This window comes from Aspergillus flavus, chromosome 4 (genome assembly GCF_009017415.1).
Source record: "Aspergillus flavus chromosome 4, complete sequence".
NCBI classification, from domain to species: Eukaryota; Fungi; Ascomycota; class Eurotiomycetes; order Eurotiales; family Aspergillaceae; genus Aspergillus; species Aspergillus flavus.
This window is the reverse complement of record NC_092405.1, coordinates 1883407-1909955: the sequence shown is the minus strand read 5'-3', so window position 1 is coordinate 1909955 and position 26549 is coordinate 1883407. Positions and strand designations below refer to the sequence as shown.

Below are 26549 nucleotides of genomic sequence, written 5' to 3'. Positions count from 1 at the left end.
GGGTAAAAAGAATTGGGTTTTCTCAAACCCTTTTTGCTTCTTCCCCGCGAAGTTGCTTCGATCGAGGTCCGGACGCACTGATGCCGCTGGCTTCGTGATGGCGCGGCGCGTCATGTGTGACCGAGGTACGCCCGCTTTTCCTTGAATAGTTCGTCAATGTCGGCTATTTGTGCCCTGCGAGGTGGCATTGCGTTCTTTTTGGGTTCTCGCCATGCCTAAGCTGCATGGCTCGGAATGTAGCTTGATTCTCGGTCGGTATCTTCCCTAGGTGCGGGGAGCATCTTCGAATATTCGACGGGTGATTGTTGTGCATGTACGTATCTATCTACCATGGGAATGCATGCATAAAAGGAGTGCGCCTTGTGACCCATGGCGGTAGTATGGATTTGGGAGGGGATTATCCTTGGGATGTAAGATGTTCTCAGAAATTCAGTATTGAATGTTGTTGTGTACACTTGTCTGGTTCTAGGTAAATACGAGCTCATTTAGTTATGACGTTGGTCATTACTTCATTTTTTTGTTTCTTTCCTCATTAAAAGAAAGACAAGTATTATGATTGAATATAAAAATGCTTAGAAAATAAAGAAAGAGAAAGAAAATCAAATAGATGCCAGAAATACCATCCATCAGTAGGTCTGGTAAAATAAACTCCTTAAATGGACGACGATCGCCAAGTCTCACGGGGCCAGAGAGAAACAGACTGATTTTCCCGACAGATTCCTTTTCTTAACTCCGTCATTACAAACTCCCATCCTTCTTTCTTCTTTTCGTCCTTTCTTTCTTCCCCTTTCCACACGCACATACCCTTCTGTGTAATCCATCTGCTGCGTATTCCATGAGTACGCTTGAACTGCCGTAATACCGCAGTATCACTCCTTACTTACCATTCGTTCCTGGTACAGACGACCCGCCCCGACATAGCTGGCGACTACTACCTAATATATCCGATGGACAGACCCCACCCCTTGGTGACTTGACTATCTTGCCCTGGACTTCGTTTTCTACCGTCACTGTGGCTGTGACGCGTACACTAAACCATTCAATTACCTCGACTCCATGTCCGGTTCCAGACTCTTTTTTTGACCCACTAGATTCTGTATCTCCCAGCCACTACCCCTGGCACTTTCCGGAATCGCGCCTGACGTCCTCTACCGCTGAAACCCCAAACACGGACATTGAATAGCCTCCCCCGGGCACCCTAGCCGATGGAGGGTGTACGCCAGAAATGCAGACCGAAACATCAGGTTCTGGTATTGAAATGCTATCCACAGTACCAGAAAGGTGTGCAGGTGGTCAAGCCGAACTCGAGTGAACTCTCTTATCTGCTCTACTATGTGAGCACCCGCCGCAGCAAGCTGACAAAGGTCGGCGCCTTTCTGGAGAAGAGAGCCGCTCGGGATGTGTGGCGCCGCAAGATAGGGTGAGTTTACAACGGGGACGACAAGCGAGAGGTCATGGATGAGATTGGCACATAGTCTTGGGGAATTTGCGGTGGAAGGCCGGCTGACATTGTCGTTGCGCTGTAGGAATGTGCAGGTTACGCTTCAGATCTTGAGCGCGCTCATCGAGAAAGTGCCCCGCGACTTGCCGATCTACGCACGGTCGGTCATGACAGTCCTCGAAACGGTCGTACGCTCGCAGGATATCTCCATGGTCGAGGATTCCATTGAGACCTTCGAGACCTTCTGCCGACATCAAGATATGGCGGCACTATCTGCCGAGCAGGATTTTGCTACACAGTACCGGGAAGTGGTACGGTCGTATGCGGGTTTTGCGGAGGGCGACCCTTCTACGCAATCGAAGCTCGCCGCGGGTCCTCCGCTTACGGTTCGATGGAAGACGGCAGGATTGAGGGCGATCAAAGGTGTGGTCAGTTCCGAAGCGGGTTTGGCTGCGGATGGCGGAGATTCAATACGCGTCATCCTCCCGGTCATTCTGGAAAACCTCTACAGCCCGGAAGATAATCTAGTTGGTTCTCTCGAACTGAAGCTCCTCGAAGCGGACAAGAACGAATCAGAGACCGCGCACCGACGCCGGGTTAGCACGGCCACCGTGGAAACGGTCGACGCGGTGGAGGGAGATGCGTCATTGGCGGCTCAAAACACCGCTGATATGGACCGAAAAGCGGAGATGGATATGAGATTGCTCGCTTTGCGGTGCTTGGAACAGATTGTCGTCAACGGGAGCAGCCGCGGCCAGATTCGTGTCACGACTCAGGTTGTGCTGGACTTCATCTTGCGCAAAAGTCGGGTAACTGGTAACGGCCTAGGTCATAACCACAAGGACAGCTGGGCCACGTCGTTGATTGAATTGATCGCCAAATGGTGTCCTGTTCAAGTTCGCTTCATTATTTTGGTGGCCGCTATGGATATTCTGCACGACATTCCACCCACAGAAGAGTCTCTGGACGAATCGTTCGCTATCACCTATCTGATTGATCGGCTGTTAAAATCCCCTGTGAATATGATTGGACTTAGCGTTATTGATGTCTTACTGGGCCTATTACGTCATATGTCGTTCTTGATATCACCCTCGAGGGCTGGAAAATCGACACCAGACGAGAAGCAAAACGGGCATTCGAACGCCTTAGAGCTTTCAGTGAAAAGGACAGAGGTGCTCTCACTCCTGCAGGATTGTATTGGCAATCTCACAACGCACATTTACTATGGCGAGCAGGTTGTTGACATGGTCAGGACGATCTTGACTCGCTTCAGACCTTCAAGAGGCAACGAGCAGGCAATAACCTCGTCTCCAACACAGTCTGATGTTCTGGGAGGCGCCAGTGCTATGATATCTTCTGGGGAGGATGGCCTAATAGCATTCTCCCTGCCTAACGCAAAGATCACAGCTCTCAGGGCCATCAAGAACATTCTCCTCGTTGCTAACACGAAGCGGCCAGGATTCACAGTAACCACAGAATCCAGACATCAGGTGGGCCTATATGTATGGGAAGGTACGCAGTGGCTTTTGAGTGAACCTGACAGGGATGTTCGTTATGCATATGTCGATGCCTTTTTGACTTGGCTGAACCTGGAAACATCTACCGATGATCTTAAGGTTAAGGAGAGAACCGGCAGGCCGGCCAGTCAACCGGCCAAGAATGACTTGTCAGACCCCACGGAAAGGCCTGGAAAGCGCACTGCCAGCATGAGCGGAAACCAGAGGGAAAAGGTGATTCTGATTGCGCAGTCCAATTTCCTTCGCTTACTCCATCTAACTATCTTTGACCTTGCGACTGATCATCCGACGTCTGTTTCCGAGATTACGCTGCTTCATCTACTCCTAGTCAGCCTGGTGAAGCATCTTGGAGTGAACGCTGTGAGATTCGGACTCCCTATGGTGCTGAAACTTCAGGACAATATGACTACCGGTGATGGCCAGTCTTTCCCTGCGCTGGTGAATATTGGAAGTTTGGTCTATGGCTACCTGTGGGCATTATCTGAAAAGTTCGACTTGGACACCTCTAGAATTGGCAACGGAATCCAGAGTGAAGTTCAGAAAAGACAACAGCTCGGCGTTTGGCTTGAGACTATCCGCTTGCCACCCGTCAATCTCGACAAGATTATCCACAACAGCAATGTCCAGGCCAGTGGCCGCGGTGCTCAGGACGTAAGCCTCCTGATTCCGTTTGACGGCGGTGAAGAACTCATCCAACGAATCGAAGCATCCTATGGTTCTTTCATTACTTTACTTACTCACAGCCCTCCGAGCTCACCGGGGTCTGTCGGATCTCCCCCGCGAAGCATCACAGCTCCTGTACTGCCGCACGTGTCGGCGTCCGCAGCTACACCGAAGGCTAACGTTTTTCCTCCTGCGGTCAGGGAGCAGATGCTTTCTCCATGGTCAAGAGAAGCCTGCTTGGCAGCTGCTGAAAATGAAAGAGCCGAGGCCAAATCCCTGAGCAGATCGCGGACCGGAACCTTAGTCATGCGCAATCATGTCCATCAGAACGGTACTAGTTCTCCGTCAGCAAGTTCAAACGCATCCGTGCCACAAAGTGCTTACGCATCTGCAGCTGGTCTGCAGAATGCCCAAAGAACGAGCGTGCCCAACTCATCAGGCTCACAACTCATCAGCACTAGTAGAGAATCTCCGGTCCACGTGAATGAATTGAGACGGGTCCTCTCTGTCAATGAAGAAGGCAAGGCCCGGCGAATGAGCCCGCTCAGGGGTCGACTTGACGGCTCGAATCGAAGTGTTATCTCTTCCAGTAGTGACAGTATGGTCAGTGGCTATTCGCTGTCCGAATTTGACGATGGTGCCTCGGTCAAGCCCCAGTCTACCAGAGGTGGACGGATCTCCCTCGATGGGGAAGAAACCCCCAAGGCCTCGGCTCTCTCTTTCATGGCAGATACTAATGATATTCCGCCTGTACCGCCTATCCCTCCGTCTATATCTATTCAAGGAGGTCTTACGGATGGTCGGCAGCGATCCGTTTCGGCTAGTCGTCCTTCAACTGCTCCCGGACCTCGCCGACCTTCTGTCACGAACGGAAAGGCAGGGACACCTAGTACGTCGCCTGGTCGATCTCTCAGTAGGGATAAAAGTCGTTCGAGCACGGGTCTGGCAGCGGCTGCCACTGACGGTGTTGAGCCGAATGCAGAGAAAATTGATAGTGCTCGCCTTGACGTGCAAAAGCTACTGGACGGGTTCCTGTCGCCAGCGGACGCGGAGACAAGGGGCAGCAGACGGAAGGCCCGAAGCAATACAGGGCGACGAGGCGTGAGTGGAGGACTTGGGCGCCCTCCCTACTGATGGTAATACACCTATAGATGTCGGTCATATTAGTGTACTTCACTTTTCGAATGCCCGCTTCTTACCTTTCATTCATTTAACCTTTCATTTGTTATGGTTGCGAAGCAGCTGCTTATCTACCATTCTGTTGACCTGCACATATTCAGTTTTGTCTTATAATTTTTTTCCCCCGTCATTACATCTTCTTTTCTGTTCTGCATTACATTTTCGGTTTCCTTTTGTCCGAATCTTGTCCTTCTTTTGCCATCTCACTTATCTCCCTCGATAATGGCGTATGATCTGATAGACTTTCCTATGGTTACCCACTCGAGCTATGCTTTTTTTGTCTGCATCAAAAGGTTTCGCGTGCTTTCTGTGGTTTGAGTTAGCTTCTGTGAATATATGCGGTTTATCGTTCCATGACATTGTGATATTTGTATATAGTAGCCGCAATAGCTTACCAGATATCCTCGGAACCAAAAGATACGCTACTTAGATAAGAAAAATTGTGTATATAGATGGAAGACACCAATGAGTATCCTTGATACGTGTAGACTGGCTTGGTCACTATGGAGTACTGCTAACGGGGAGTTTTGGTTATATACATTACAGCGCTAACTTGATATATACACAGATAGGCTGCTGCTAACCTCGCATTGCTTGCAATGTAAGTACACTAGTAGTTCTTTATTGGCAATACAATGATCTTATTGGCTCCAGTTCCATCAACAGTTCTGCATCTACTAGTATTATCCAAAGTTTACGAATGCGCTATATCCTAAAAATACTCTTCCAACAACCCTAATCCAACGGACCCAATTCCAATTATACAAAGGGGTATATAAGAAACCACTGAAAAGCCCAAATCAAAAACAACCAGAAACATATCAGTACCCAATTTGCTTAACCAAAGCCTTTCCCCGCACCTCACCCTCACCCTCAACATCAACATCAACCTCCACCGGACCAAAAAACTCCCCAAAGACATTAACCAAAACCTCTTCACTCAACTGCATATGTTTCCCCGGAACAGACCTGAAAACCAGTCTCCCCTCCTCATCCAACTTCTTTAACCCAATCCAATCCTCCCTATAGATATCCCTCTCCCTCACGCCGATAACATCCCCTGTCTCCCCATCCAGCTCCCCAAACCACGCACTTTCCTTCGGATGCACCATCTGATCCTCTTCAAACATATACATCGCAAACTTATTCAAGCGCCCCAGATTCTCCCGGTATGTCTCATTCTTCTCTTCACGCTCATTATTCACATCGGCAAGAAAATTGCTACTGGCCAGGTACTCGTCCAGTTCGGTCGGATCGCGGAAATACTGTGCAGGAACGAACCGGCCCTGCACGAAGGGCGACCAACGTCCTGCCCGGAGGAGCGCCTCGGCACCGCGGCAGATCCAGTCGCCCCAGCCGCATTCTTGGAATTCGGCAATGCCGTTATGCTGGCTGCCGAAGGTGACAAGGTTGTGGACGGGCGGCACGTTGCAGCGTTCGATGTAGCCACGGAGGAACTGGCCGCCTTGGGAGAATCCGAGGGCGTTGATTGCTGGGGCTGTGCTGAGGATGCGGTCGGAGGCGAGTTGGGCGCAGACGGTGTCGATTTGCTCACTGACGTTGCCGAGGAAGGTGGCTTGACGATCACCGGAGGCAGTGTCTGAGAGATGGATAAGGTGAACATAGGTTCCTGGGTTGGTTTTCTCGGCGAGGGAGGCGACGGAGAGGAGGCCTTCGCGTTGGAAGTCGTCGCCGAGGCCATGCCAGATAACCAGTGGAAGGGGTGCGGATTCGGTGGTTTTAGGCTGGTGGAGGGGGATGGCACTTGAAAGGAAAGGGATAGCTAGAAGCGCGAGGGTGCGCATTGTTGTGGTTTTATTCTTGATGGATGTGGTTTGCTGAGGTGTGAGGTTGAGGGAGAGTTGGTATAGATAAACAGGCTGCAGTTGTTTGTACGTTTAAGCCGGGGTCACGAGCCCCGAACATGTGATCATGCAATGCAATGTATGCTATAGATCGACACCATCACTAGAACTGCAAGTTCAGATAACACTAATCTATTCTCAGTACAATATAATATGGGGTTTTTATTGAGAAATCTAAACCAATTTCCTCTATGAGTATTAGGGCAGAGCTACTACTGATAAGCCTGGTGGTAGAGCAAAATATAACTATCATCAACAGTCTATAAACTCCGGTAACCCCGTGGCCTCAGTCTTCCCATTATGTTGACTATCCAAGTCAGTAAGACTTTAATTATATAAAAGGTAATAGCTAGTATACTGCCTTTAAGTGTATTTAACAAAATGGGGTTTGGCAGTTTGAAATCAGCAGATTCTCTCAGCGTACCATGAACATACAGTGATATAATATCAGTGAGTGCTCCTGGCAGCATTCATACTAGGGTGATCTATAGATTAGCTATATCAAATCAGCTAACGCATGGCTTCATACCCAATAGGTTTTGAAGCAGCATGTTCCATTGTAACGTATACTTAAGCTAACTTACTGGTGATGCCTTTCCTCTCCAAGGACATCATTGTGCCTAACTCAAACTTAGAATTAGTCACTCAATCAGTAAAAGCTTCTACCATAACTCATTGAGTCCTTAATCATGCAAAATGCGTTGTATCCGTTAACCTCGATATCACCCCTGATCTCCTATCAGTTAAGCATACTTGCAAGCTTTTCTCGCTATCCACATTAACTTTCCTAAAAAGGACACTATTCAGATCAACTCTCAACCTCATCCCCTTCAAACCCTTTCTGTGAGAACCCTTGTCAAACGAATCCAAACAAAAAGGGGACTCGCTGAAAATGACACAAGTCTGGGTCTAGTTACACGGTGTAAGCGCCATTGAAGAAGCATCCACCTGTAGGACGCCACCAGGAACCTCAGGCTATGTTATATAGTGAAGGGATAGGTCTTGGCCCAAGTTTGCTTGTAAACTGGTATAATCAAAAGTAATCATATTGGAGTTATCTTTACAGGTTAAACGAACAAGCTATCAGAAGCCGACCAAAACTACCGTCTGCTACAGCATGCTCTTAATATGGTTAGGCAACTCGGCCATGGATGAGGCTATTTCTCTAAAGAAATTGCCACATCCGAAACATTCCAGATAATTGGGTCATCCATCTATAATGATGGAAGATGTATATCATAGAGCGACAGGTGACGCCGGAAGAGTCGGACAAGGCCGATCATCGGCGGTATCCAATGAAGTAAATTCCGCGAATCTGATTAGATGCCGATCAGATTAGATCCAGCCTTTGGGATGCCCCTTTTTGGTGTTTGAAGACGTTTGGTTAACGTAAGCCAATGGTGTCTACCACGGGAATAGGAGAACAAAAGTTGGTTAGCATGGCGACACTTCTATTGACCTTGGTATTCGAGTATTCAACTTCTCTTCCTTTGTTGGAATCATTGTCTCCTCCCACATTCTTTTTTTCCCTTGCATTCCAGCAATTACTTGCCACCTCGTGAGCATCTGGGCATGTTAGGCTGGAAGTCGTATTGTGTAGATCTATGTACATACGCTAACTTAATTTGTCCTCTTAATTTAATTTTTTTGGGGGGTTAGTGAAGGAGGGGAACTTCCACGTCCTACGTCGAGGAATGCCAAGGAACTCATCTGAAACTGTTAGGGGGCGACAGGTTTTGTTATCGATCGATCAGATTAGATAAAATCAATAAAAAAGCTCCTTGTGTGACGAGTCCCGGGAGTATATCCCAATCTCCCGAACCCAAAAGGTGGGTGCTGACGGGCGAAAAAAAAAAAAAAAAAAAAAACCACATCATGAGCAAACTTGAAAACTCCTTGAGTCTCGAATTCGTCACTTTTAGGCCAGAATTGGGTCTTTGAATGGGGCTAGTCGATCAAGCAATAACGCAATTATCTTGTTTGGCTACTGGGGCTACGTTATTGATTCTAAGAGGCTGTGAAACGCAAATTAGTTCGAATAGTCGACTATTGGCGCATAAGGAATGGGTTTGAAAGTGGACAAACTTGGCGAAAAAGAGAGAAGATAGTGGAAGGCGAAGAACGCGACGACTTGAACCTGCGATCGGGTCCTTTTTCCTCGGCTCTAGTAAGGGCGACGACCGCGGGCCGTGATTGGTGAAGAGACTGCAGGTGATTCTTCGACAGAGTTATCAGATGAGAATTTCCGAACCGAAAAATCTCCCACGCCCAGACCCCCATCTTTCTGATTGGCAACAAACATATCAGTTTATTCAGTAATTAAAACCCCACGACAGGCCTTTCTGCATCTGTCCGATTCCATTGCATAATGGGTATTATGTTGAACTGTAATGGATCCCCACTGCTAACACCAAGTATCAAACCTTTTGTTATAATGATGCGCTTACTTGATTCGGACTTCCACAACCGATTTTTTATCTTTATTTGCATAGAAATTCTTTTTTTCTGTACTCCGTACCATTCTGCCTCTCCTTCTCTAACCAGAAGAATGCCTCCTCGAGGACGGTACCCTCGGCTACGCAGCTTCAGGAACTAATGGACTCGCCCCACTGGTCTGGACAAGACGCCCAATAGTCGGTTCGTGCCGTGCTTCTGCATCAGAAAATTCACACTGCCTGAAAACCCACTTGGAGTGGTCGATCATTTCCCACATTTGCTGGGCGGGAAAAAACAAAATGGCAGAAAAAAAAGAAGAAAAAATTTATCAATCTATCGGATATCCACTGAGAGAGACTAACCCAAGAGGCCGCCCCTCTTCACTCCCCTGCCAAGTGGAGATCATGCCTCTCGTAAGTTCGTAACCTCTGGCTCTCCCATCCGTTTCGCTCTTTGGCTACTCCGCTTTCTGAAGAGCAGAACCTCTTGGTCTCCCGCTGTTGTCCATGGCGTCAATCCATGGTTAGTCCCAGTTTTGAACCTGGGCGCCGCAACCGGAGCCGTTGTAATGCTAAATTTCCCCTCGCCTCTAGTGTGTCCATTGTGGGCATGGGTATGTGTCATGGTGTCCTAGCTAAATTCTTTTTCCCCCCCCTTCTTGGTTTCTCCTCCTCTGTTCCTTCTTTGACCCTTCCTGTTCGCTCCCTGGTGTTGCTTGTACGCGGTGCCTGACCACTGTTCTTGAGCATCGTCTTTCCCCGGAGGGATGCTTATTGGGGGTGTTTGTCTGAGTGAGCCAGTTCACTCTCCCGCCATTGCTGGTTGATCAATTGGGGGAAGTTTCGAGTTCTAGCTCGAGAGACGAAGCGCACTTTACATTGAGTCTTTCACTTGATTTGTCGTTTGGGTTTTTGAGTGCTTCTCGGCCACAAAATTCTAGGACGACTCTGTCGACATTTCTCGGAAAAATAACGAGTCAAGCTGGTGCCCATCTCATTGAATTTGCGCTGGGCACGAGAGGGATTGATAGGACCTTGCATATCTTGATACCCCGCAGCAAAGACTGCCGCCGTCACATTCCTATATTTCCCACTTGCGGGGACTACCTAAACGCATATCACCATGTCACAGACTGAGAATGTCGATAGTGGACAGAAGAGTCTGAATGATACCAACAATGGCTTCGTATGTTGCTGTCCCCGGTTATTTTGGCTATCTCCTGCAGGGTGGCCTTCTGGGAAACCCGGCGTATGCTGATATAGCTTCTGTACCAGATGCAAGCTGTGAAAAGACATACACCGACCAAGGAGGATCTTGGGAAGTCCTTTGCATACATCCAACTGCTTTTTTCGCTCGACTACACCATAACAGATGTGTTCCTTATAATCTGCGGTACGATATTTGCCATTGCTGGTGGGGTTCCTTTCCCATTGCTCGGTATTGTCTTTGGTGATTTGATCAACGACCTCAATACTGTCACTTGCTCGGCCTCAACGGACGCCACGACCGAGCTTTCGGATAGTGTGACCCAGAAGGTGTTGTATGTGATATACATCACTATCGCGAATTTTTGTTTCATCTACATTCACACGTCATGCTGGTGCACAGTAAGCGAACGGCTCGCGCGCCGTTATCGTAGGAGGTATTTCGAGAGTATAGTCAAGCAGGAGGCAAACTTCATTGAGACTCTCCCCTCCGGTGACATCATCTCTCGCCTGGTCAGCGATGTTGAGGTCATCCAGTCGGGGACCTCGGAGAAGGTAGGTTTGGTTATCACGACCATTTCATACTTTGTGGCCGCCTATATCGTGGCGTTCATCAAAGTGCCAAAAATCGCGGGAATGCTGATTTCAGTGGTTCCTTGCTTCATGGTCATGTCATTGGTTGGAGGCCACTATATCAAGAAGTTTGCCGGCCGTATAACCGAAAACATTGGCTCAGCGACATCCATCGCTTCATCCAGCTTGTCGCACTTGACGTTAGTCCATGCATTCAATGCTAACGATCGCCTGGAGTCGCGATTCGCCTCGTATCTCTCAGCGACTCACATGGATGCCTTGAAGAAGGCCTGCACGCATGCTGCGCAGCTTGGTTTCCTTTACTTCGTTGCTTACTCCGCCAACGCCCTGGCTTTTTGGGAAGGTGCCCAGATGATCTCCCATTCCGTGGCCAATGAAAACTCAGGCGTATCTGTGGGTGCTGTGTATACAGTAATTTTTGTCCTGATCGATGCTTCTTTTATTCTGAGTCAGGTTGCCCCCTTTATCCATGTGTTTGCTTCCGCAGCTGGTGCTTCGCAAAGACTCCAGGCAGTCATCAACCGGAAGTCTGCTATTGATGGAACATCGGACGAGGGTGATAAGTCGGCGGCTTTCGGCGAGGAGAATATCGAGTTTCACGATGTCCACTTCACGTACCCATCTCGTCCGGACGTTCCTGTACTGCAGGGCATGAACTTCATTATCCCACCCAAAAAGCATACAGCTATCGTTGGACCCTCTGGTGGTGGAAAGTCAACGGTTGTCTCTCTTTTGGAGAGATTTTATGATCCGAAATCCGGGTATGTGGCCATTGGTGGGACGAAATTTCAAGATATTAATGTCCGCTATTTGCGTGGAAATATCGGTTTCGTTCAACAAGAGCCGTCTTTACTGGACCGCTCGATCCTCGAAAACATTGCATACGGCCTTGTCTCTTCGGCACATGCTAGACACCAAGAACTGGCGCCTTTCATTATGGATGCGAGCCTACCGGAACTCGCGGAGAAAGTTAGAGGCGGAGTGACCGAGAAAGATGCCCTGTCTGCTTGCGACAGTCGCGTAGCCGAGATCGTTGATTTAGTGAAAAAGGCTGCTGCTACATCCAACGCGTTGAACTTTATTGAAGGCCTGCCTCATGGACTCTCGACCAGTGTCGGGACGGCGGGGAATCAGCTGAGTGGAGGTCAGAAACAACGGATTGCACTGGCTCGCGCTTTAGTGCGAGAGCCGTCTCTGCTAATTCTGGACGAAGCGACGGCCGCGCTTGATTCTACCAGTGAGCAACTGATCCAGGCGGCGTTGGCTAAAGTATCCCAACATGTTACCACTGTGTCCATCGCTCACCGGCTAGCCACTGCCAAGGATGCTCATAAGATTGTGGTGGTTCAGAGTGGCCGGGTTACCGAAGAAGGTTCCCACTCGGAACTTGTCGCACATGGTGGCGTCTATGCGGAGATGGTGCGTCTTCAGAACCTCGGGAAGCTGAGTGCTGAAGATGTTGTGATTTCGGAAGATGCAATCAGCGATGCCCCCCGCGGAAATTACTCCACTTCAGGAAGCGTTCAGGCCATTGACGAGAAGGGAGGTGGCCTTGTCGGTACCGGCGGATCGGACGTTACGGAGGAAACAGTCGTAGCTGAGACGCCGCCTGGGTCCAAAGATGGCACCGAGAAAGACAAGAAAAAGAAGCGATCAGGATGGTTTACTACCAAGTTCACCTTCTCTCTCATGCGACCGAGCTTGCCCTTCATCTTAATTGGACTAGTCATGTCTACCATTATCGGTGGTTCCTACTCCGCGGAAGCAATCGTTTTCGGTCATACTGTAGGAAGTTTGAACCCTTGCAATGGTGCGGACGCCATTAGCCATAGCGGTAACCTTTACGGTCTGCTTTTCTTCATCCTTGCCCTTGTTGAACTAACCGCTAATGTGGTTGGTGGCGCTGTTTTCGGCTGGGCGGCTGATAAGATTCTATATCGCATCCGTGTACTTTCACTGCGGTCTCTCCTAGGCCAGACGATGCAATGGCATGGCATGGATGATCGCACACCGGGAACACTGATCACATATATCACTGGTGACGCTTCGGCTCTCAGTGGAATCACCGGCTCGACAATCGGTCTTCTTTTGGCCACCGCTGTGAACCTGGTGGCTGGTCTGGTGATCTCCTTTGCTATCGCTTGGAAAATCACGATCGTCTTGTTCCCAACTATTCCCGTGCTTTTAGTTGCCGGTATGATGAAGCTCCGGGTCCAGGCCAAGTTCGCTGAACGGCACCAAAAGGCTTTTGCTAAAGCCACGGCAATCACTGTGGAAGCCATTGATAATATCCGTGCGGTGTCTGCATTCTCCCTGGAAAAGCAGTCGTATGAAGTGTTTGGCCGGGCATTAATACAGCCTTACCGGAGCACTATGAAAGCAATCGTTCATGGTAATGTTTGGCTGGCATTAGCATTCAGTATTAGTAACCTGGTATATGCGCTCGCGTACTGGTGGGGTTCGAAGCAGATCGCCGCCGGCCTCTATTCCCAAACTCAGTTCTTCATCGTTCTACCGGCGTTGCTCTTTAGCACCCAGTCTTGTGGCCAAATGTTTGCCTTAGCACCGGACATTTCCAAGGCTCGAGTTGCATCATCCAACATTGTCGAGCTACTCAATACTCGCTCTGCAGAGGAGGAACTCACCCCCGAATCATCTGATAGCTTCAAACCCTCTAGTAGTCTCCTCGAAGAGAAGACGGCAATGCAGGATGTTGAAGCCGTGGACTCTCCCCGTGGTCAACGCAAGCGGACATCTGACACTGCCATCGGGGCTCAACTTCGGGGGGTTCATTTCACCTATCCGAATCGGCCAGAACGGCCCATCTTGAGGGGGCTCGATATTGATATCAAACCAGGACAGTTTTGCGCATTGGTCGGTCCCAGTGGATCTGGAAAGTCCACGACTTTCTCCATGTTGGAGCGATTCTACCGGCCTTCATCTGGTTCAGTCATCATTGACGGCGTGGATGTCACGCGCCAGTTGGGGACGGAATTCCGTGACGACATTGCTCTGGTGCCTCAAGAGAACGTGCTTTTTGAAGGTACGGTGGCCTTCAACATCGGGCTCGGGGCTTGCCCCGGCCATGAACCAACCCAGGAGGAGATCGAGGACGCCTGCCGCATGGCCAACATTCATGATGTGATTATGGGGCTGCCCGAAGGATATCAGACTATGTGCAGCCAGGACGGGAAGCAATTTTCCGGCGGTCAGCGTCAACGACTTTCTATTGCACGAGCATTGGTGCGGAAGCCGCGCATGCTATTGTTGGATGAGTCCACAAGTGCACTGGATGTTGAGTCTGAGAAGCGGATTCAGGAGGCGCTGGCTACACTGGCTGGACGGACCACGATCGTCGCAATTGCTCACCGGCTCAACACGATTCATCGGGCTGACCAGATCTTCTTGATTGAAGAGGGTCGGTGTGTGGAGCAGGGCACGCATCAGGAGTTGATCCAGCGGAGTGAGACTTACCGAACGAGTGTGATCCACCAGTCATTGGAGACGTGAGGTTGCCCTCAAATTTGAGAGTCGAAAAAAAAAAAAAAGAATACATCAAAATTACTATTTTTGGAATACAATTGCAGTTGAGGGAACGAAGGTATTCGCACCATAGAAGGTGGGCAAAATGTTCATATCTTTCTTCGCATTCGTACAATGCATTCTGGGTTGGATCCTTGGAACGGCCATTTGTCTAGTATTTTAATAATACCATTGCGGGTCTCGGCGTTAAGGATCAATAGAATAGGGTATATACCGCCATAGAAATCAGCATTATAATTGTCTGAGAGAATTGCATTTGGTCAATTGGTCTCTTTGTCATGGTTCATTCATCGAAGTAGGTGAAAGCGCGCGCAAGAGAGAGAAAGCTTGTAGGGTATGGGGAAGGGGCGTGACTTCTTTTGGGGCTCGAACGCGACAGAATCCAGACCGTCTTTCCTCTCTCACTTCCCGTTCCCTCTTCCCTGTTCATTTCCACGCTTCTTCCCCATTGGGATTGCCTGTTTTCCCTTTCATTTCCTTTCTTCCTCTGTTTTATCCTTCACCATTAATATCTAATGACCTAATTGGCACATTGCAAGTGGCCTTCCCCCTGTTCCTGAGTGTTGCGCCAACAGCTGAGTTGGCTCCCGAGGGGTTCGTTTTTCCGCGTTCTGTCGCCGAAGTTTATCTGAAACAGTCGTTCACCGTTAAGTGTGTTTCATTTTCCTCTCTCTCACTTTTCTTGGTTTCGCAATCACCACAGTTTATTTCTTTCGTTTCTTTCCCCCCTGTTGTTTCCTTGTCTGAGTTCTGGATCGGGTTGGTGTATATCTTGCTTCTTGTCCCATTGGGATAGCTCAGGTTTTCTGTCGTTGAGATCTACAGCGTCCTCCTTCTGCATGGGTAGTCCAGCCCTGTCCAATTACCCCCCTCTTCTCCCCTACCCCTGGTCCTGCGATCTGGGGTACTTCGTCCTCAGCACCACCTTTTGACCACCCACCCCTCAGTTTCGTCCGCGATGGACCTTGTCGATCTTGTCCTGATACTGACGTCGTCTCCTTTGCTTACCATAGGCTCGAGAGCTTTTTATTACTTTCTCTAGTGGAAATTGCCGTCCACCCAACAACCCGTCGTGTTTTATTTCCTCCCACCGACAAACTGCTACCTACCGCCCTCCCCTCCTTCGAGTTCCAGCATTTTCCTATCGTACGTCGCTACGTGACAGTTTTACTTTCGCTTGGGATTGTGGTTCTTTTTGCTGTCGGATGCAAAACCTGGTCTTACTACCTCACCCCTGTGTCGCCAAAGCATTTGATAGCAACACCGCGGGCGCACCCCGAGCGTCGTCGTCATTGACAATTTTGGTACCTTGGTGAACCTTTCGCGGTTCATAATATACTTCTCTCCCCCTTAATCGAGCATAACATAGCGGAAGAGGATGGAGTCTCCTGCAGTGTACCCAGAGTCTCCTATGGAACAGGATGACACGCCATTTCCTTGTAAGGGCTGTGGAGAGGTATGCGAGGCCAGTCGGTATTGAGATAATGTGACGTATACTAACTTGGGTGCTTCCACTAGATTTTGGAAGAGGGAAAGGCATTCGAGCTGGGTAAGTTCGCACTCGGGTGGCCGTATCGGATCAGAAACTGACAGTTAGCAGCGGGCAATCGATGGCATATTGAATGTTTTTGCTGCAGCACCTGTGGCACACTCCTCGACTCAGACGCTCACCTCCTCCTACTCGGTGACGGCTCGCTAATATGTAGTAATTGCACGTACAGCTGCAGTTCTTGCGGGAACAAAATTGAAGACCTGGCCATCTTGACCGGAGAACAAGCATTTTGCGCGCAGTGTTTCCGATGTCGAAATTGTAAACGGAAGATCGAAAATCTGCGCTATGCACGGACATCACAGGGTATCTTCTGCATGGACTGTCATGAGTCTTTGATGCAACGCCGCAGAAAGAGAAACCGTGCAGCTGCGCCTACGAAGAAGCCAGCGCCCGGTGTGAAACTCGACAAATCGCTGCCTTCGCTACCCCCAGAGGAAGCCGATCACGCACGACTCGCAGATGACTTACTACCGGATACTTATGCAGAACCAGTCACAGAGGGGTCATCGCGAGGTGCAGCGCCTGCGCTGGACGCGGGAAGGCTGCCGGGCTCCTCTGGAACCCGTGCGGCTGCCGATCAAGGTAACATTCCCTTTACAAAGCTGCGAGACACTTATTAACTGGAATCTGCATTAGACAACTTGATTCTTCCTTCGAGCACTTATCGTAGTAACCGCCACTCGATGGTGCCACGCGAGCCCGAAAACGATGGCGGAGAATTCCTTATTCCCCTCGCATTTGATCCTTCTGAAGAACAGCGGTCGCCTCAGCATTCTAAATCTCCCGGTTCTCTGCATCGGTCCCCTAGAGAGGGAACGGAGTCGGTGCCCTCGGGTAGCTCATCACCGCATATCGCGTATCAAGAGAAGGGCCGCGAGCGTGTTGACGTTGACTCCGCCCGCTGGCGGCAAGATGATACAAGCGCCTACTCTCGTCCAACAACCAGTGATGATTCCAGAGCGCCGCCAGAACTGCCGAGACGTGCAAGGTCAGGCTCTATTCAGAGTTCCCGGTCCGACTTGCCCTCTGGTCATAAGGAGACCAGCACGTTTTCCAACTCAAGCCCTGAGAGTACGAGGTCGTTAGTTACTCCTCACCGGAATATATCAACGGCAGATAATTCTGTAGCCCCACCCATTCGGCCATCGCATGAGCTTCGTCGCCTGCACGAGAATAGCGGGTCCTTGGACTCTGCGCGGTCGTTCCTATCCTCTGGTAGCATGCAACATCCTCCCAAACGCGGGGATTCATTGGAAAGCAAGCTACATCTTACCAGAAAGGAGCCCGGCGTGTCCCCTCGCCCACAATCAATTGCCCCAGGTGAACCGTGGCTTGACCGAACTAGGGGCTCGCCCAAACTAGGTGAATCCCCGCGGACTTCACGCAATGATACCAGCTTGGAGCATTCGAAGCCACCGCGCCCGAACTCAATCAACACCTTCCATCAGCCTGACTTACAGCGCCAGGTAGACCAAGCGGGGTCTCCATCTGTCTTACGGTACAGTGGTGGGGGCGACTTTTCTATGGATGAGGATATGGCCCGACTGATGTCATCTGACGACCCTCTCTCGGCACAGAACAGCGAATCGTTCTTGCGTCGTGTCTCAAACTCGGTGCGTCATGGTCGCAGCTTCAGTGATAAAGGTTCTCGCTTGTCCAAGGATGCCAAATGGCCCAAGTCGCCGGTCAATGGGAGTGCTCCGTACCAGGACCTTGGAAGCCCCACCGCCGTATCCCCAGAGAGTGGCGGACCTGAAGAAGTGGCATGGTTGCGGAGTGAGCTGCGCAAAGAGCGCCAGCGGGTCCTTGAGCGGGACCAAAAGATTGTTGAAATGGAGGCTATGCTGAACGCCACTGCCGATGTGAAGCAAGCCAACACGGAGCTTAATGAGAAGCGCTCTACCATGGTTGTGCTGGACGCTCGGAAGGAGATTGTCATGCGAGAGCTTTCGGTGCTGACCGATCATCTCGAAGCTGAGAAGCGCGGCGGAGGCGGCACTTTGGACCTTGGTAAGCTCACGAATCAGGTATTGCGGGAGTTTGTCGAGTCTATCCAGAAATTGAAGGACTCCTTCACACCTCAGATCGAGGAACTGGTTCAGAAACGCAACGAGACTGCCGAAGAACTTGCAAACTTCAACCGTATGAAGGACAAGAGCTTCCAGGAGTTCGAGCAGCTGTCCTCGAAGAATGCCCAGTTGGCTGAATTGAACAACCAGCTAGTGCACCAAATCCAGGAGCTCTACAAAGCTAATTCGTCAGAGGGCAACCGAGGTGCGAATGGTCTCGGCATTTATTCACATGGAAAAGAGAAGTCGCTGTCTTCTATCGACGCGCTGAAGGCTGGCAGTAATGACTTGGCCCCGTCGATGTCGACGGCCAACATGTCCGAAGAGGCCGAGCCAGCCACCATTGTTCCCGGGCCCCAAGTTGTCAGCATTCGGAAGGGACAGCCTCGCAAGTTCAACTGGAAGAAGGGAGGTCAGAACGTCGCCAAGGGTGTCACCAAGGGCCTCAATCGCGCATTTGGTACAAGTGAGAGCGCCACAGAAGGCGTTCCTGGTCTGCCACGGTCCCAGACGCAGGACCCCAGCCGCCAAGGATTTGGGTTCTTTGGAAACCAGCGGAATAAGCAGGCTGGTACAAGGATGCCAACGACTGACAGTGTTCCAGCTTTGGCCGAAGTTGCCCCAACAGGTATGTTTCATTGATTATTTTGCCTGATGCGCGTTAACTAAGGAATTTTAGGCCTCTTTGGTACCGACTTGGAGCAGCGGATGGAGCACGAAAAGAGCATCATTCCCGCTATTATCACTCGTTGCATTCAAGAGGTTGAATTACGAGGTAGGTTCTTATCACTGGCTTTTGTCATCGGGTAAGCTAACCGTCACTTTAGGCATGGACATGGAAGGGATTTACCGCAAGTCAGGTGCCAGCTCGGCGATCCAGGCTATCCGAGACGGGTTTGAGCGACAACCGCAGGATTATGACATCTCGGATCCTGACCTTGATATTCATGCGGTGACATCGGCCTTAAAGCAATACTTCCGAAAGCTACCGAATCCTTTGATTACATTTGATGTGTACGAAATGATTATTGAAACCGGCGAAATCGCTTCCCCTACTGAGCGGATCGAAACCCTGCAGAAGTGTCTTTTGGAACTGCCCAGAGTCCACCGCGATGTGCTCGAATTCCTCATGTTTCACTTGAAGCGTGTAGTTGAGCGTGAGAAGGAGAATTTGATGACGAGCCAGAATATCGCAGTTGTGTTTGCTCCAACCATCATGAGACCGCAGAGTTTGGCCCGTGAGATGACGGATGTGCAAAAGAAGAATGATGTGTTGAAGTTTTTGGTGGATAATTGTCAAGAGGTGTTCATGGGTCTGCAATGATAGAATATCCCTCTTCTTGCAAGTCCGTTCAAAGCTTGGTCTGGCATCAGGCTTCGAGGCTTTTCGTTTTTATTTCCTTTCTTCATTTTTGGACAATGTTTCTCGATTTCTCTTCTGCCATTAGAATACCCCAACACTCACCAGCTCGACCTATGTACATATATGGCGATTTCTGTCACCACTCCTGACATGTCATCCCTTCCCGAACCCCTCATGATCAGCGCCTCACGCTCAATACCCTTCACGTGTTTGCAGTATGCCTATGTAATTCTCTATTTCCCTTTTATCCCGTTCATTCCGCAGGTTCGAAGCTAGTCCTTAGTTGCTGTCGGAGATGTTTTATGTGTGGATGTCTGGAATGCCCGGCTTTTGCAGTGCCTGTGTCGACGTCAGACTTTTGTGTAATGCGGCTTCTACCTTGTGTGTGTGATGTATTAATCTAGCGCCTAGCAATGGGATGTATTGTTATCCCGGCACTTTCCAACTGATACCGCGTAGATGTTTGATCATGCGTATGTGTTTTACATAATTGCTAAAACTATAGACCGCCCATCCTCACCAATTCAAAACGTTTCATCCTCTATGCGCTGGACCCTTTGGATGATGCTGGGACTCTGCTCGGCCGCAATATCGTCTGTTGTGTCATTTGCCCCGGCGGTAAATAACAAATCCTCGACGATCCGTCTGGATGCTTCTTTTGCTGTAGATCATCAGTCAACCTGTGCAATTATACCGGGCTAAGCGGACAAACCTGGAGTCTTCATTAACCTGCTCTGGGGAATATGGAACTGCATTGTTTTTGGCGGGCTTGGCCCCAGACCCTCGTCCTCGTCATTGTCAAAGTCATCATCACTGTCCCACACCGGTCGGCCTGTGCCACCACTCTTTACCGGTGTCAGCACACTAATCCCGGGCTTTGGTGTGGCACGCAGATGGCTACTTGTACGTCGCTTCCGGTTGGTACCGGGGGTTTTGAGAGGTGAAGAGAAGATCTCCGCATGGAGCTGAGGTGCTTCGGGTTCAGGACTGGAGATTGGAGAGTCATCATAACCATGTTTGGATGTGGAGAGTTTCGGTGTAATAGTGAATTTGGAGCGGCCTGCTCCATAATCCTTTCCGAGCGGGGTGGCTTGGACTCGATACGTCTTATCCTGGAGACGATGCAAGACCGGATCGGCAGGGCTCTTGCCCGACGTAGAAAACTTTTCATGAGACACCGGAGGAACAAATGGCGATGAAGACATTAGCTCGTCGCGCGGGTTAAATGAATATCCCTGCGGGCGGAAAGGTCTCCCGGGGGTAGTGGGAAGATCGTCATCCTCGCCTTCAAAGGGCGCGTCATTCTCCTCGATTTCTCTCTTCAGAGCCTCGTACGGCGATGACCGGGCGATAGACGACGTTACAGTCGTATCGTTGTCATCCGGTCGATCAAAGACGGGCGGCCGGGGCGTACTATGCGAGGACAGGCTCAGCGACGTCAATTCCAGGTCGTCCGGGCGGTGGTTGATATCTAGATGTTCGGACGAGGGTGTTTCGTATGTGCCAGTGTCGGTAAGGTTGCTTGGTGTGATGTCGGCGGTTGAGTCGTCTTCTGTTACACTCTGTTCTTGCAATGTGTCTTCGTTGGGTCGTTCCTCGTAGCCCGATAGAGAGACATTTGCGCTTGCCTCGAAGAATTGTTTCCAGAATTTGGCGCCTTCCCAGACATCGTGGGAATGTTCTGCGTATTTCTCGACGAGGGGTAGAATGCTGGTTGTAACGATTCGATGGGCCTGACTGAAATTGTGGTCGATTTCTGGAAAAGTATTGGTGAATGATCTTCGTTGAACTGGGTCTTATCGTTGTTTACCTTGCAGGGTCAGGGTGATAGATTGTTCGAGCTTTTCCAGTTCCTCGGTGAGCGTCAAGGGACGCTGGGACATAGATGATGGCCGAGACATGTTCACTGTAGATAATGGTTTACATGTATAGCAACAGCAATGGCGGTGGTAAACAGATACTCCATCCAGACCAAGAACAATGTTGGATGTCCGACGCGGAAGGGAAAAACAACGGAATGCCCAAAGCGGACGGTAGGGCTTACGGATAAGGGCTGTGTTGACGTCACGTGGCGGCCCGCGGGGTGCCGTGCATTTGATGACGCTCACATCCCCTTCCTTTTACTTGGCTGCCTGACATGGTCGGTTAGAGGAGGAGAACGACACAATTTGCGCACGGGAGGTCAAGATGCCAACACCGGTTGCGAAAGGTAAGTCTACATCTCTTTCTCTCTTTCTCTATGTTCTACGAGCTCGTTGGCCCGCTCAGCCGGGCGGTGTGCTTATCAGTAGATGGTTGATATGGGTCTCCTTGGTAGGAGCTGAGTAGCTAACGCTCCCTCATGTTGGTAGGAATTATTATCACTGTTTCAGCCCTCGTCGCTGCGGGTATTGCAGTCTATGAATCACCCCAGTTTCGACAATGGGTCAACACCTCGCGGCGAAAGATTGCCGTCGCATTGCATAATCTCGGCGATGAGATCCACCCTCGAACCTCCGCCTCACCTACGAGGCAAGACATATCTATGACTGAAGAGCTGGGCCCAGAAGCCGAAGAGCGTAGGCGGATAGCAAGGGAAGAGCTTCAACGACGACGTTCCGTGCTTGAAGAACACCGGAAAAGAAGGGAAAGTGCCCCCGCAGGATCGTTCGATGCGCTTGTTGATGACGATGGCCGTTTGCTTCGGACCTTGAGTCCAGAACCGTCTGGAGGGCTGGGTAACTCTTCCGCGGTGGAAGTGACACCATCACAGGTTATTCAACGCGGTAAAAATACTGGTTCTCAGACCCCTGTGGCCGAGACGCAGACCACTGGCGCTGCTCTTACGAAGCAGAACCTGCAAGTGGCGATACCAGCTGCTGCAGGTGCGGCTGCAGCTTCTGCGACGCTTATTGACTACACTCCTACTTCCGAGACATCAGGTATGGACTTCTCAACGTCTACACTGAATCGTACCGAGGAGGTCGAGCGGCCGCTTTCACGGTCGTCGAGCCATACCGAGGGTTATTCTGAAGTACTTTTTGCCCATCCGGGTTCTTCGACGAACGATACTGGTCGCGATTTGAGATCACCCTTTTCCGACCTGTCGGACTTAGATTCTACTGGCGCTGAACACCACGAACGGCCGTCAACACCGTCAACGGCTGGTAGCTTCAGTCAGATTTATGAGTCTGCTGCGGATGAATGGTCAGACGACACGCTGAGTGATCATGGACGGTCGACGCAAGGTGTCGCCACCCCAGCCAGTTGGTCGGAGATCGGCAGCGTAGTCAGCAATGAGGATTTGCAAAATCACTTGTAAGCATGTGGGACATCTGTATAGAATAATTTAGGTATTGAACGGGTTTGCTTGGAGGATGGCGCGCGTTATGGACGGGACAGGTGTCTCGGAGTTCGTTGGATTTTTTGCTGATTATGTTACGATTTCACATGGGTTTGTAGAATTTAAATTTAGTCCAAGCTTCTATACAGCGCTTTAGTTTAGCTGCAGTTTAAAACCAATCCAAGATGCTTGGCGATTATTAATGATTTAATGGTCGGATCGATCCTAGTTTGGTTAATATGGGGAAAGCAGAATGAGCCGAGGCTCTTTCTCGGTTGCTGCTGGAAAAGGTCACCCTCGCTCTCCTCCTTTCTTCTATATTACAACTCTCTTGTCCCTCTGCTATTCCTCTACTTTCTCTCACCAGAGTTAATAATACTTGGTAAGTGATGCTGTGTTATTCCAATACCCTCTCACAAGTGTAGCGGTTTAGACCACTGCCCTTCCCCGCATAGGTACATACCGCTGCTACATAATGATATAGCTGTCGCGTGTTGCTTCTATTACTGTTTCTGCATCGAATCTCAAACTGTGGACTGGCTAACGCGGTCTGAATAGACATACAGAATACACCATGGCCACAGATCGTTTGAACTCTATTCTCAGCCACCTCAAGGGAGGAAACACTGGCCTTGCCGCCATGTAGGGTTGCCGTCCGCATCACATGGGAGAAGTATACTGACTTGCGCAGCACCCAGAAGAACCCAGACGATGTAGTCATTACGCTCGCTCTGCGTACTCCTCTGGCCAAGGCCGTCAAGGGTGGATTCAAGGACACACAGTTGGATTACATCGTATACTCCTTGTTGAAGGAGGTTATCGACAAGTCTAAGATTGACCCTGCTTTGGTCGAGGATGTCTGCTTGGGTAATGTACGTTTTCCTATCTCGGCCAAGGAGAGGATTCATACTGACAACATAAAGGTCAACGACGGCAAGGCCCCCTATCTCCTCCGTGCCGCCTCCCTTGCGGCCGGCATCCCCAACACATCCGGCGCATCGTCCGTCAACCGATTCTGTTCCTCCGGTCTCAAGGCTGTTCAGGACATCGCCAACCAGATTACATTGGGTCAGATCGATGTCGGTATCGCCCTTGGTGCTGAGTTGATGTCGGCCGGCGGTGATGCAGTCCAACCTTTCAGCGAGGAAGTCCTGAAGAACCAGGAGTCTGCCGACTGCCTGCAGCCCATGGGTCAGACATCCGAGAACGTCGGCTCGGACTTCAACATCAGCCGTGAGGTTCAGGACAAGTATGCCGCCGAGTCGTACCGCCGCGCTGAGGAGGCCCAGAAGGCTGGGTGGTTCGATGATGAGATCGTCCCCATCACCACCAAGGTGAAGGACCCCAAGACCGGCGAGGTCAAGCAGGTTACTTTGACCAAGGATGAAGGTATCCGTTATGGAACGACGGCCGAGTCTCTCGGCAAGATCCGACCGGCTTTCCCCAAGTTCGGTAACCGGAGCACTGGTGGCAACTCCAGCCAGGTGACTGACGGCGGTGAGTTCCATTCATGCTCGATGCTATGATTAGATGCTAATATGATGAAGCTGCCGCTGTCCTCCTCATGCGTCGCTCTAGGGCTATCGAACTTAACCAGCCTATCCTGGCTAAGTTCTGTGGTGCCACCGTTGCTGGCGTTCCCCCTCGCATCATGGGTATCGGCCCTACCGCTGCCATCCCCAAGCTCCTCTCCAAGTTCAACTTGAACAAGGATGACATCGATATCTACGAGATCAACGAGGCCTTCGCTTCCATGGCCGTCTACTGTTTGCAGAACCTTGGCTTGGACCATGCCAAGGTCAACCCCCGCGGCGGTGCCATTGCACTCGGCCATCCCTTGGGCGCCACGGGTGCTCGCCAGATCTGCACAATTCTGAGCGAGGCAAGACGGACGAAGAAGAAGGTGCTGGTCACGAGTATGTGCATTGGTACCGGACAGGGCATGGCGGGATTGTTCGTCAACGAACAGGTGTAAACAAGTTACATACTTCTGATCTAACCATCCTGTATCTGGTCTAAGGTATATAAAACAAATATAGGAAATAGCTCTAATGCAGTCATGTCTTCATTATCATTAGTTCATAAACAAAACATTATAAATAAATATATACACAGATCCAAGCCAAACCGCATCATTTATTGCCCTCTCTACCCTCATCGTCTCTCTTCTTCCTCATCCTCTCCTCCGCAGCCCTCGCCAACATCTCTCTCCTTCCCTCTACACCGTGCGCCCCAGCCCGCATCCCGACCTCATCCTCCCTCAACCCACCCAGTACAAACTCGCCCCCCGTCCACCCACACTCATCAAAGATCTCCATATCCTTCTCCGCCTCCCAATCCTCCGGCACATAAAAGTCCTGACCAGTCAGTCTATTTCCCCCATGTTTCCAATCAGCCCTCTCCACCTCCTTCTCAATCTGCGCCGTCAAGTCCCAAAACGCCCGGTCATGGTCACTATGCACACAATGCGCCAACTCATGACACAACGTCTTCCGTATAGTCCGATAATCGCGATACCCATCATACGCATCCGTGCGCAACCGCAATTCAATCACCTCCCCCTTATTCCGATTCAGACCTAGCGTCCGTGATTCCATCGTCGTATGCTCCGCAGGATTCATCTCCGTCAACACCGGCACAGAGAACTTATGCTTCGCCATCGCAGCCTTGATCCCCGGATCATCACGCAACCGCTTCAGAAACTCCAACGACCGTTCCGGCCTCGGCAAATACGACAACGGCAAGAGTCGGTGGAACGTATACGAACTACTCGAATCAGAGAGCGTATGTACGCCACCACTACCAGCCGTCCGGGCCGGTTTATGCTTCGCGGCTGCTGCGAAGGCCGATGCGCGCGCTGCGGCGCGGCGTGCAGTTTCTTCAGATTGCGCGTGCAAGGTCTCGATGGCTTTTGTGGGGGTGCCGAGGAGGGTTATTTTGAATTTCGGGGAGTCGAGCGGGAGGAGTGTCCTTAGCGGGGTTGGTGGGAATGGGGCTTTTTGCATGCCCGGTTTGGGGGATATAAGGAGCTTTTGTGTTTCGGGGGGGATGTGGAGGGTTGTGGCGATTGTGTTGGAAAGGTCTTCGAGTGTGGAGGTTGAGGGGAGCGTGAGGGTGTGGGGTTTGCTTTGGTGGTGGATTGTTAGGGTGAGGTCGTCTGTGTCTGCCATTTTGGGTTGTGTGGATGTTGTTATGGCCTCTGTTCGGTTGGTAGGATATTGATCGTGGCGTGTGTAGAGGGAGTTGTTCTTGTGCTCACTGCTTGGGGCTTATCGGCGCATTGCTTTATATGGAAATGGTGAGTATATATACGAGTTATACAGGCTCTGAGTCAGCAGTGCTGGGATTATTAATTCCGCGGATTCTTATCGAAGCCTGCCGGTTTGGGACTAGTGCAGATCCCGGAGGAGCTTGTCCGCTATACCGGAAAAGGTAATTTCAGCCCTGAGCCCTGGTGTCAGCCTCTTCTGTATAGCGAATCTTATCATAATAAATTCCACAAAAAATAGTCATAAATCGAATAAAAATAAAGAGAAATTTCTTACATCATAGGTTCTATCTATAGACTAACGCGGGACTTCTCTCTAACTGTCTTATGTTTAAGATAGACTGCGGCAGAACCCTCGTGAGGTTCCATGAGAGTAAAGCCCTCTTAGACCTTCAATAATACATACGTAGTTTCGCAGCCTTCCCTTATTAGGACTGTCATCCTAGTATCATAATGCGGTTATTTATAGCCGTTTGGTAACCACTCTGGCATTTCTTGCCCTACCTGCTTTATGATTGAAATTCTATGAAAT

The 26549-nt window shown here is 50.3% G+C and overlaps 10 protein-coding genes across 10 annotated transcripts; 6 read left to right on the top strand and 4 right to left on the bottom strand.

Moving 5' to 3' along the window:
* Positions 1-1205: 1205 nt before the first annotated feature.
* F9C07_3862 (protein efr3) lies at positions 1206-4755 on the top strand (the record flags this gene model as incomplete). Its single annotated transcript, XM_041291905.1, has 2 exons — positions 1206-1420; positions 1527-4755. The coding sequence occupies 2 exons, from the start codon at positions 1206-1208 to the stop codon at positions 4753-4755; spliced, it is 3444 nt and encodes a 1147-aa protein (XP_041146139.1).
* Positions 4756-5621: 866 nt separating this feature from the next.
* On the bottom strand, positions 5622-6605 carry F9C07_3861 (palmitoyl-protein thioesterase precursor; the record flags this gene model as incomplete). The annotated part of the gene is made up of 1 exon (XM_041285841.1): positions 5622-6605. The coding sequence occupies one exon, from the start codon at positions 6603-6605 to the stop codon at positions 5622-5624; it is 984 nt and encodes a 327-aa protein (XP_041146138.1).
* A 2379-nt stretch (positions 6606-8984) lies between these two features.
* Positions 8985-9369, bottom strand: F9C07_3860 (uncharacterized protein; the record flags this gene model as incomplete). Its single annotated transcript, XM_071511143.1, has 4 exons — positions 8985-9066; positions 9113-9143; positions 9184-9240; positions 9336-9369. The coding sequence occupies 4 exons, from the start codon at positions 9367-9369 to the stop codon at positions 8985-8987; spliced, it is 204 nt and encodes a 67-aa protein (XP_071366412.1).
* An 854-nt stretch (positions 9370-10223) lies between these two features.
* F9C07_3859 (putative multidrug resistance protein 1, 2) lies at positions 10224-14410 on the top strand (the record flags this gene model as incomplete). The annotated part of the gene is made up of 2 exons (XM_041291904.1): positions 10224-10286; positions 10376-14410. 2 exons carry the CDS (start codon positions 10224-10226, stop codon positions 14408-14410), a joined length of 4098 nt encoding a protein of 1365 aa, XP_041146137.1.
* A 1411-nt stretch (positions 14411-15821) lies between these two features.
* Positions 15822-16615, top strand: F9C07_3858 (putative GTPase activator protein; the record flags this gene model as incomplete). The annotated part of the gene is made up of 3 exons (XM_071511142.1): positions 15822-15899; positions 15962-15992; positions 16044-16615. The coding sequence occupies 3 exons, from the start codon at positions 15822-15824 to the stop codon at positions 16613-16615; spliced, it is 681 nt and encodes a 226-aa protein (XP_071366411.1).
* A 63-nt stretch (positions 16616-16678) lies between these two features.
* Positions 16679-19388, top strand: F9C07_3857 (putative Rho GTPase activator Rga; the record flags this gene model as incomplete). The annotated part of the gene is made up of 3 exons (XM_041291903.2): positions 16679-18692; positions 18744-18839; positions 18892-19388. The coding sequence occupies 3 exons, from the start codon at positions 16679-16681 to the stop codon at positions 19386-19388; spliced, it is 2607 nt and encodes an 868-aa protein (XP_041146136.2).
* Positions 19389-19669: 281 nt separating this feature from the next.
* On the bottom strand, positions 19670-21548 carry F9C07_1528170 (DASH complex subunit Ask1-domain-containing protein). Its single transcript, XM_041291891.2, has 3 exons — positions 21238-21548; positions 20140-21183; positions 19670-20088 (listed from the first exon to the last, which is right to left on the bottom strand). Exons 1-3 carry the CDS (start codon positions 21326-21328, stop codon positions 19952-19954), a joined length of 1272 nt encoding a protein of 423 aa, XP_041146135.1. The 5' UTR covers positions 21329-21548; the 3' UTR covers positions 19670-19951.
* Positions 21549-21614: 66 nt separating this feature from the next.
* F9C07_3855 (uncharacterized protein) lies at positions 21615-22728 on the top strand (the record flags this gene model as incomplete). Its single annotated transcript, XM_041291890.2, has 2 exons — positions 21615-21636; positions 21779-22728. The coding sequence occupies 2 exons, from the start codon at positions 21615-21617 to the stop codon at positions 22726-22728; spliced, it is 972 nt and encodes a 323-aa protein (XP_041146134.2).
* Positions 22729-23323: 595 nt separating this feature from the next.
* F9C07_3854 (putative 3-ketoacyl-CoA ketothiolase) lies at positions 23324-24724 on the top strand (the record flags this gene model as incomplete). Its single annotated transcript, XM_041291889.1, has 4 exons — positions 23324-23391; positions 23441-23621; positions 23673-24246; positions 24297-24724. The coding sequence occupies 4 exons, from the start codon at positions 23324-23326 to the stop codon at positions 24722-24724; spliced, it is 1251 nt and encodes a 416-aa protein (XP_041146133.1).
* An 82-nt stretch (positions 24725-24806) lies between these two features.
* F9C07_2283404 (putative zinc metallo proteinase) lies at positions 24807-26093 on the bottom strand. Its single transcript, XM_041285824.2, has one exon. It carries the CDS (start codon positions 25917-25919, stop codon positions 24882-24884), a length of 1038 nt encoding a protein of 345 aa, XP_041146132.1. The 5' UTR covers positions 25920-26093; the 3' UTR covers positions 24807-24881.
* Positions 26094-26549: the final 456 nt, after the last annotated feature.

Bases quoted from the DNA above. Each gene is read 5' to 3' on its own strand.
- F9C07_1528170 (XM_041291891.2), bottom strand. From the start codon at position 21,328: ATGTCTCGGCCATCATCTATGTCCCAGCGTCCCTTGACGCTCACCGAG. The intron at 21,184-21,237 runs GTAAACAACGAT...ATACTTTTCCAG, and splicing joins TATCACCCTGACCCTGCAAG to AAATCGACCACAATTTCAGT. The intron at 20,089-20,139 runs GTTTGTCCGCTT...GATGATCTACAG, and splicing joins CAGGTTAATGAAGACTCCAG to CAAAAGAAGCATCCAGACGG.
- F9C07_2283404 (XM_041285824.2), bottom strand. From the start codon at position 25,919: ATGGCAGACACAGACGACCTCACCCTAACAATCCACCACCAAAGCAAA.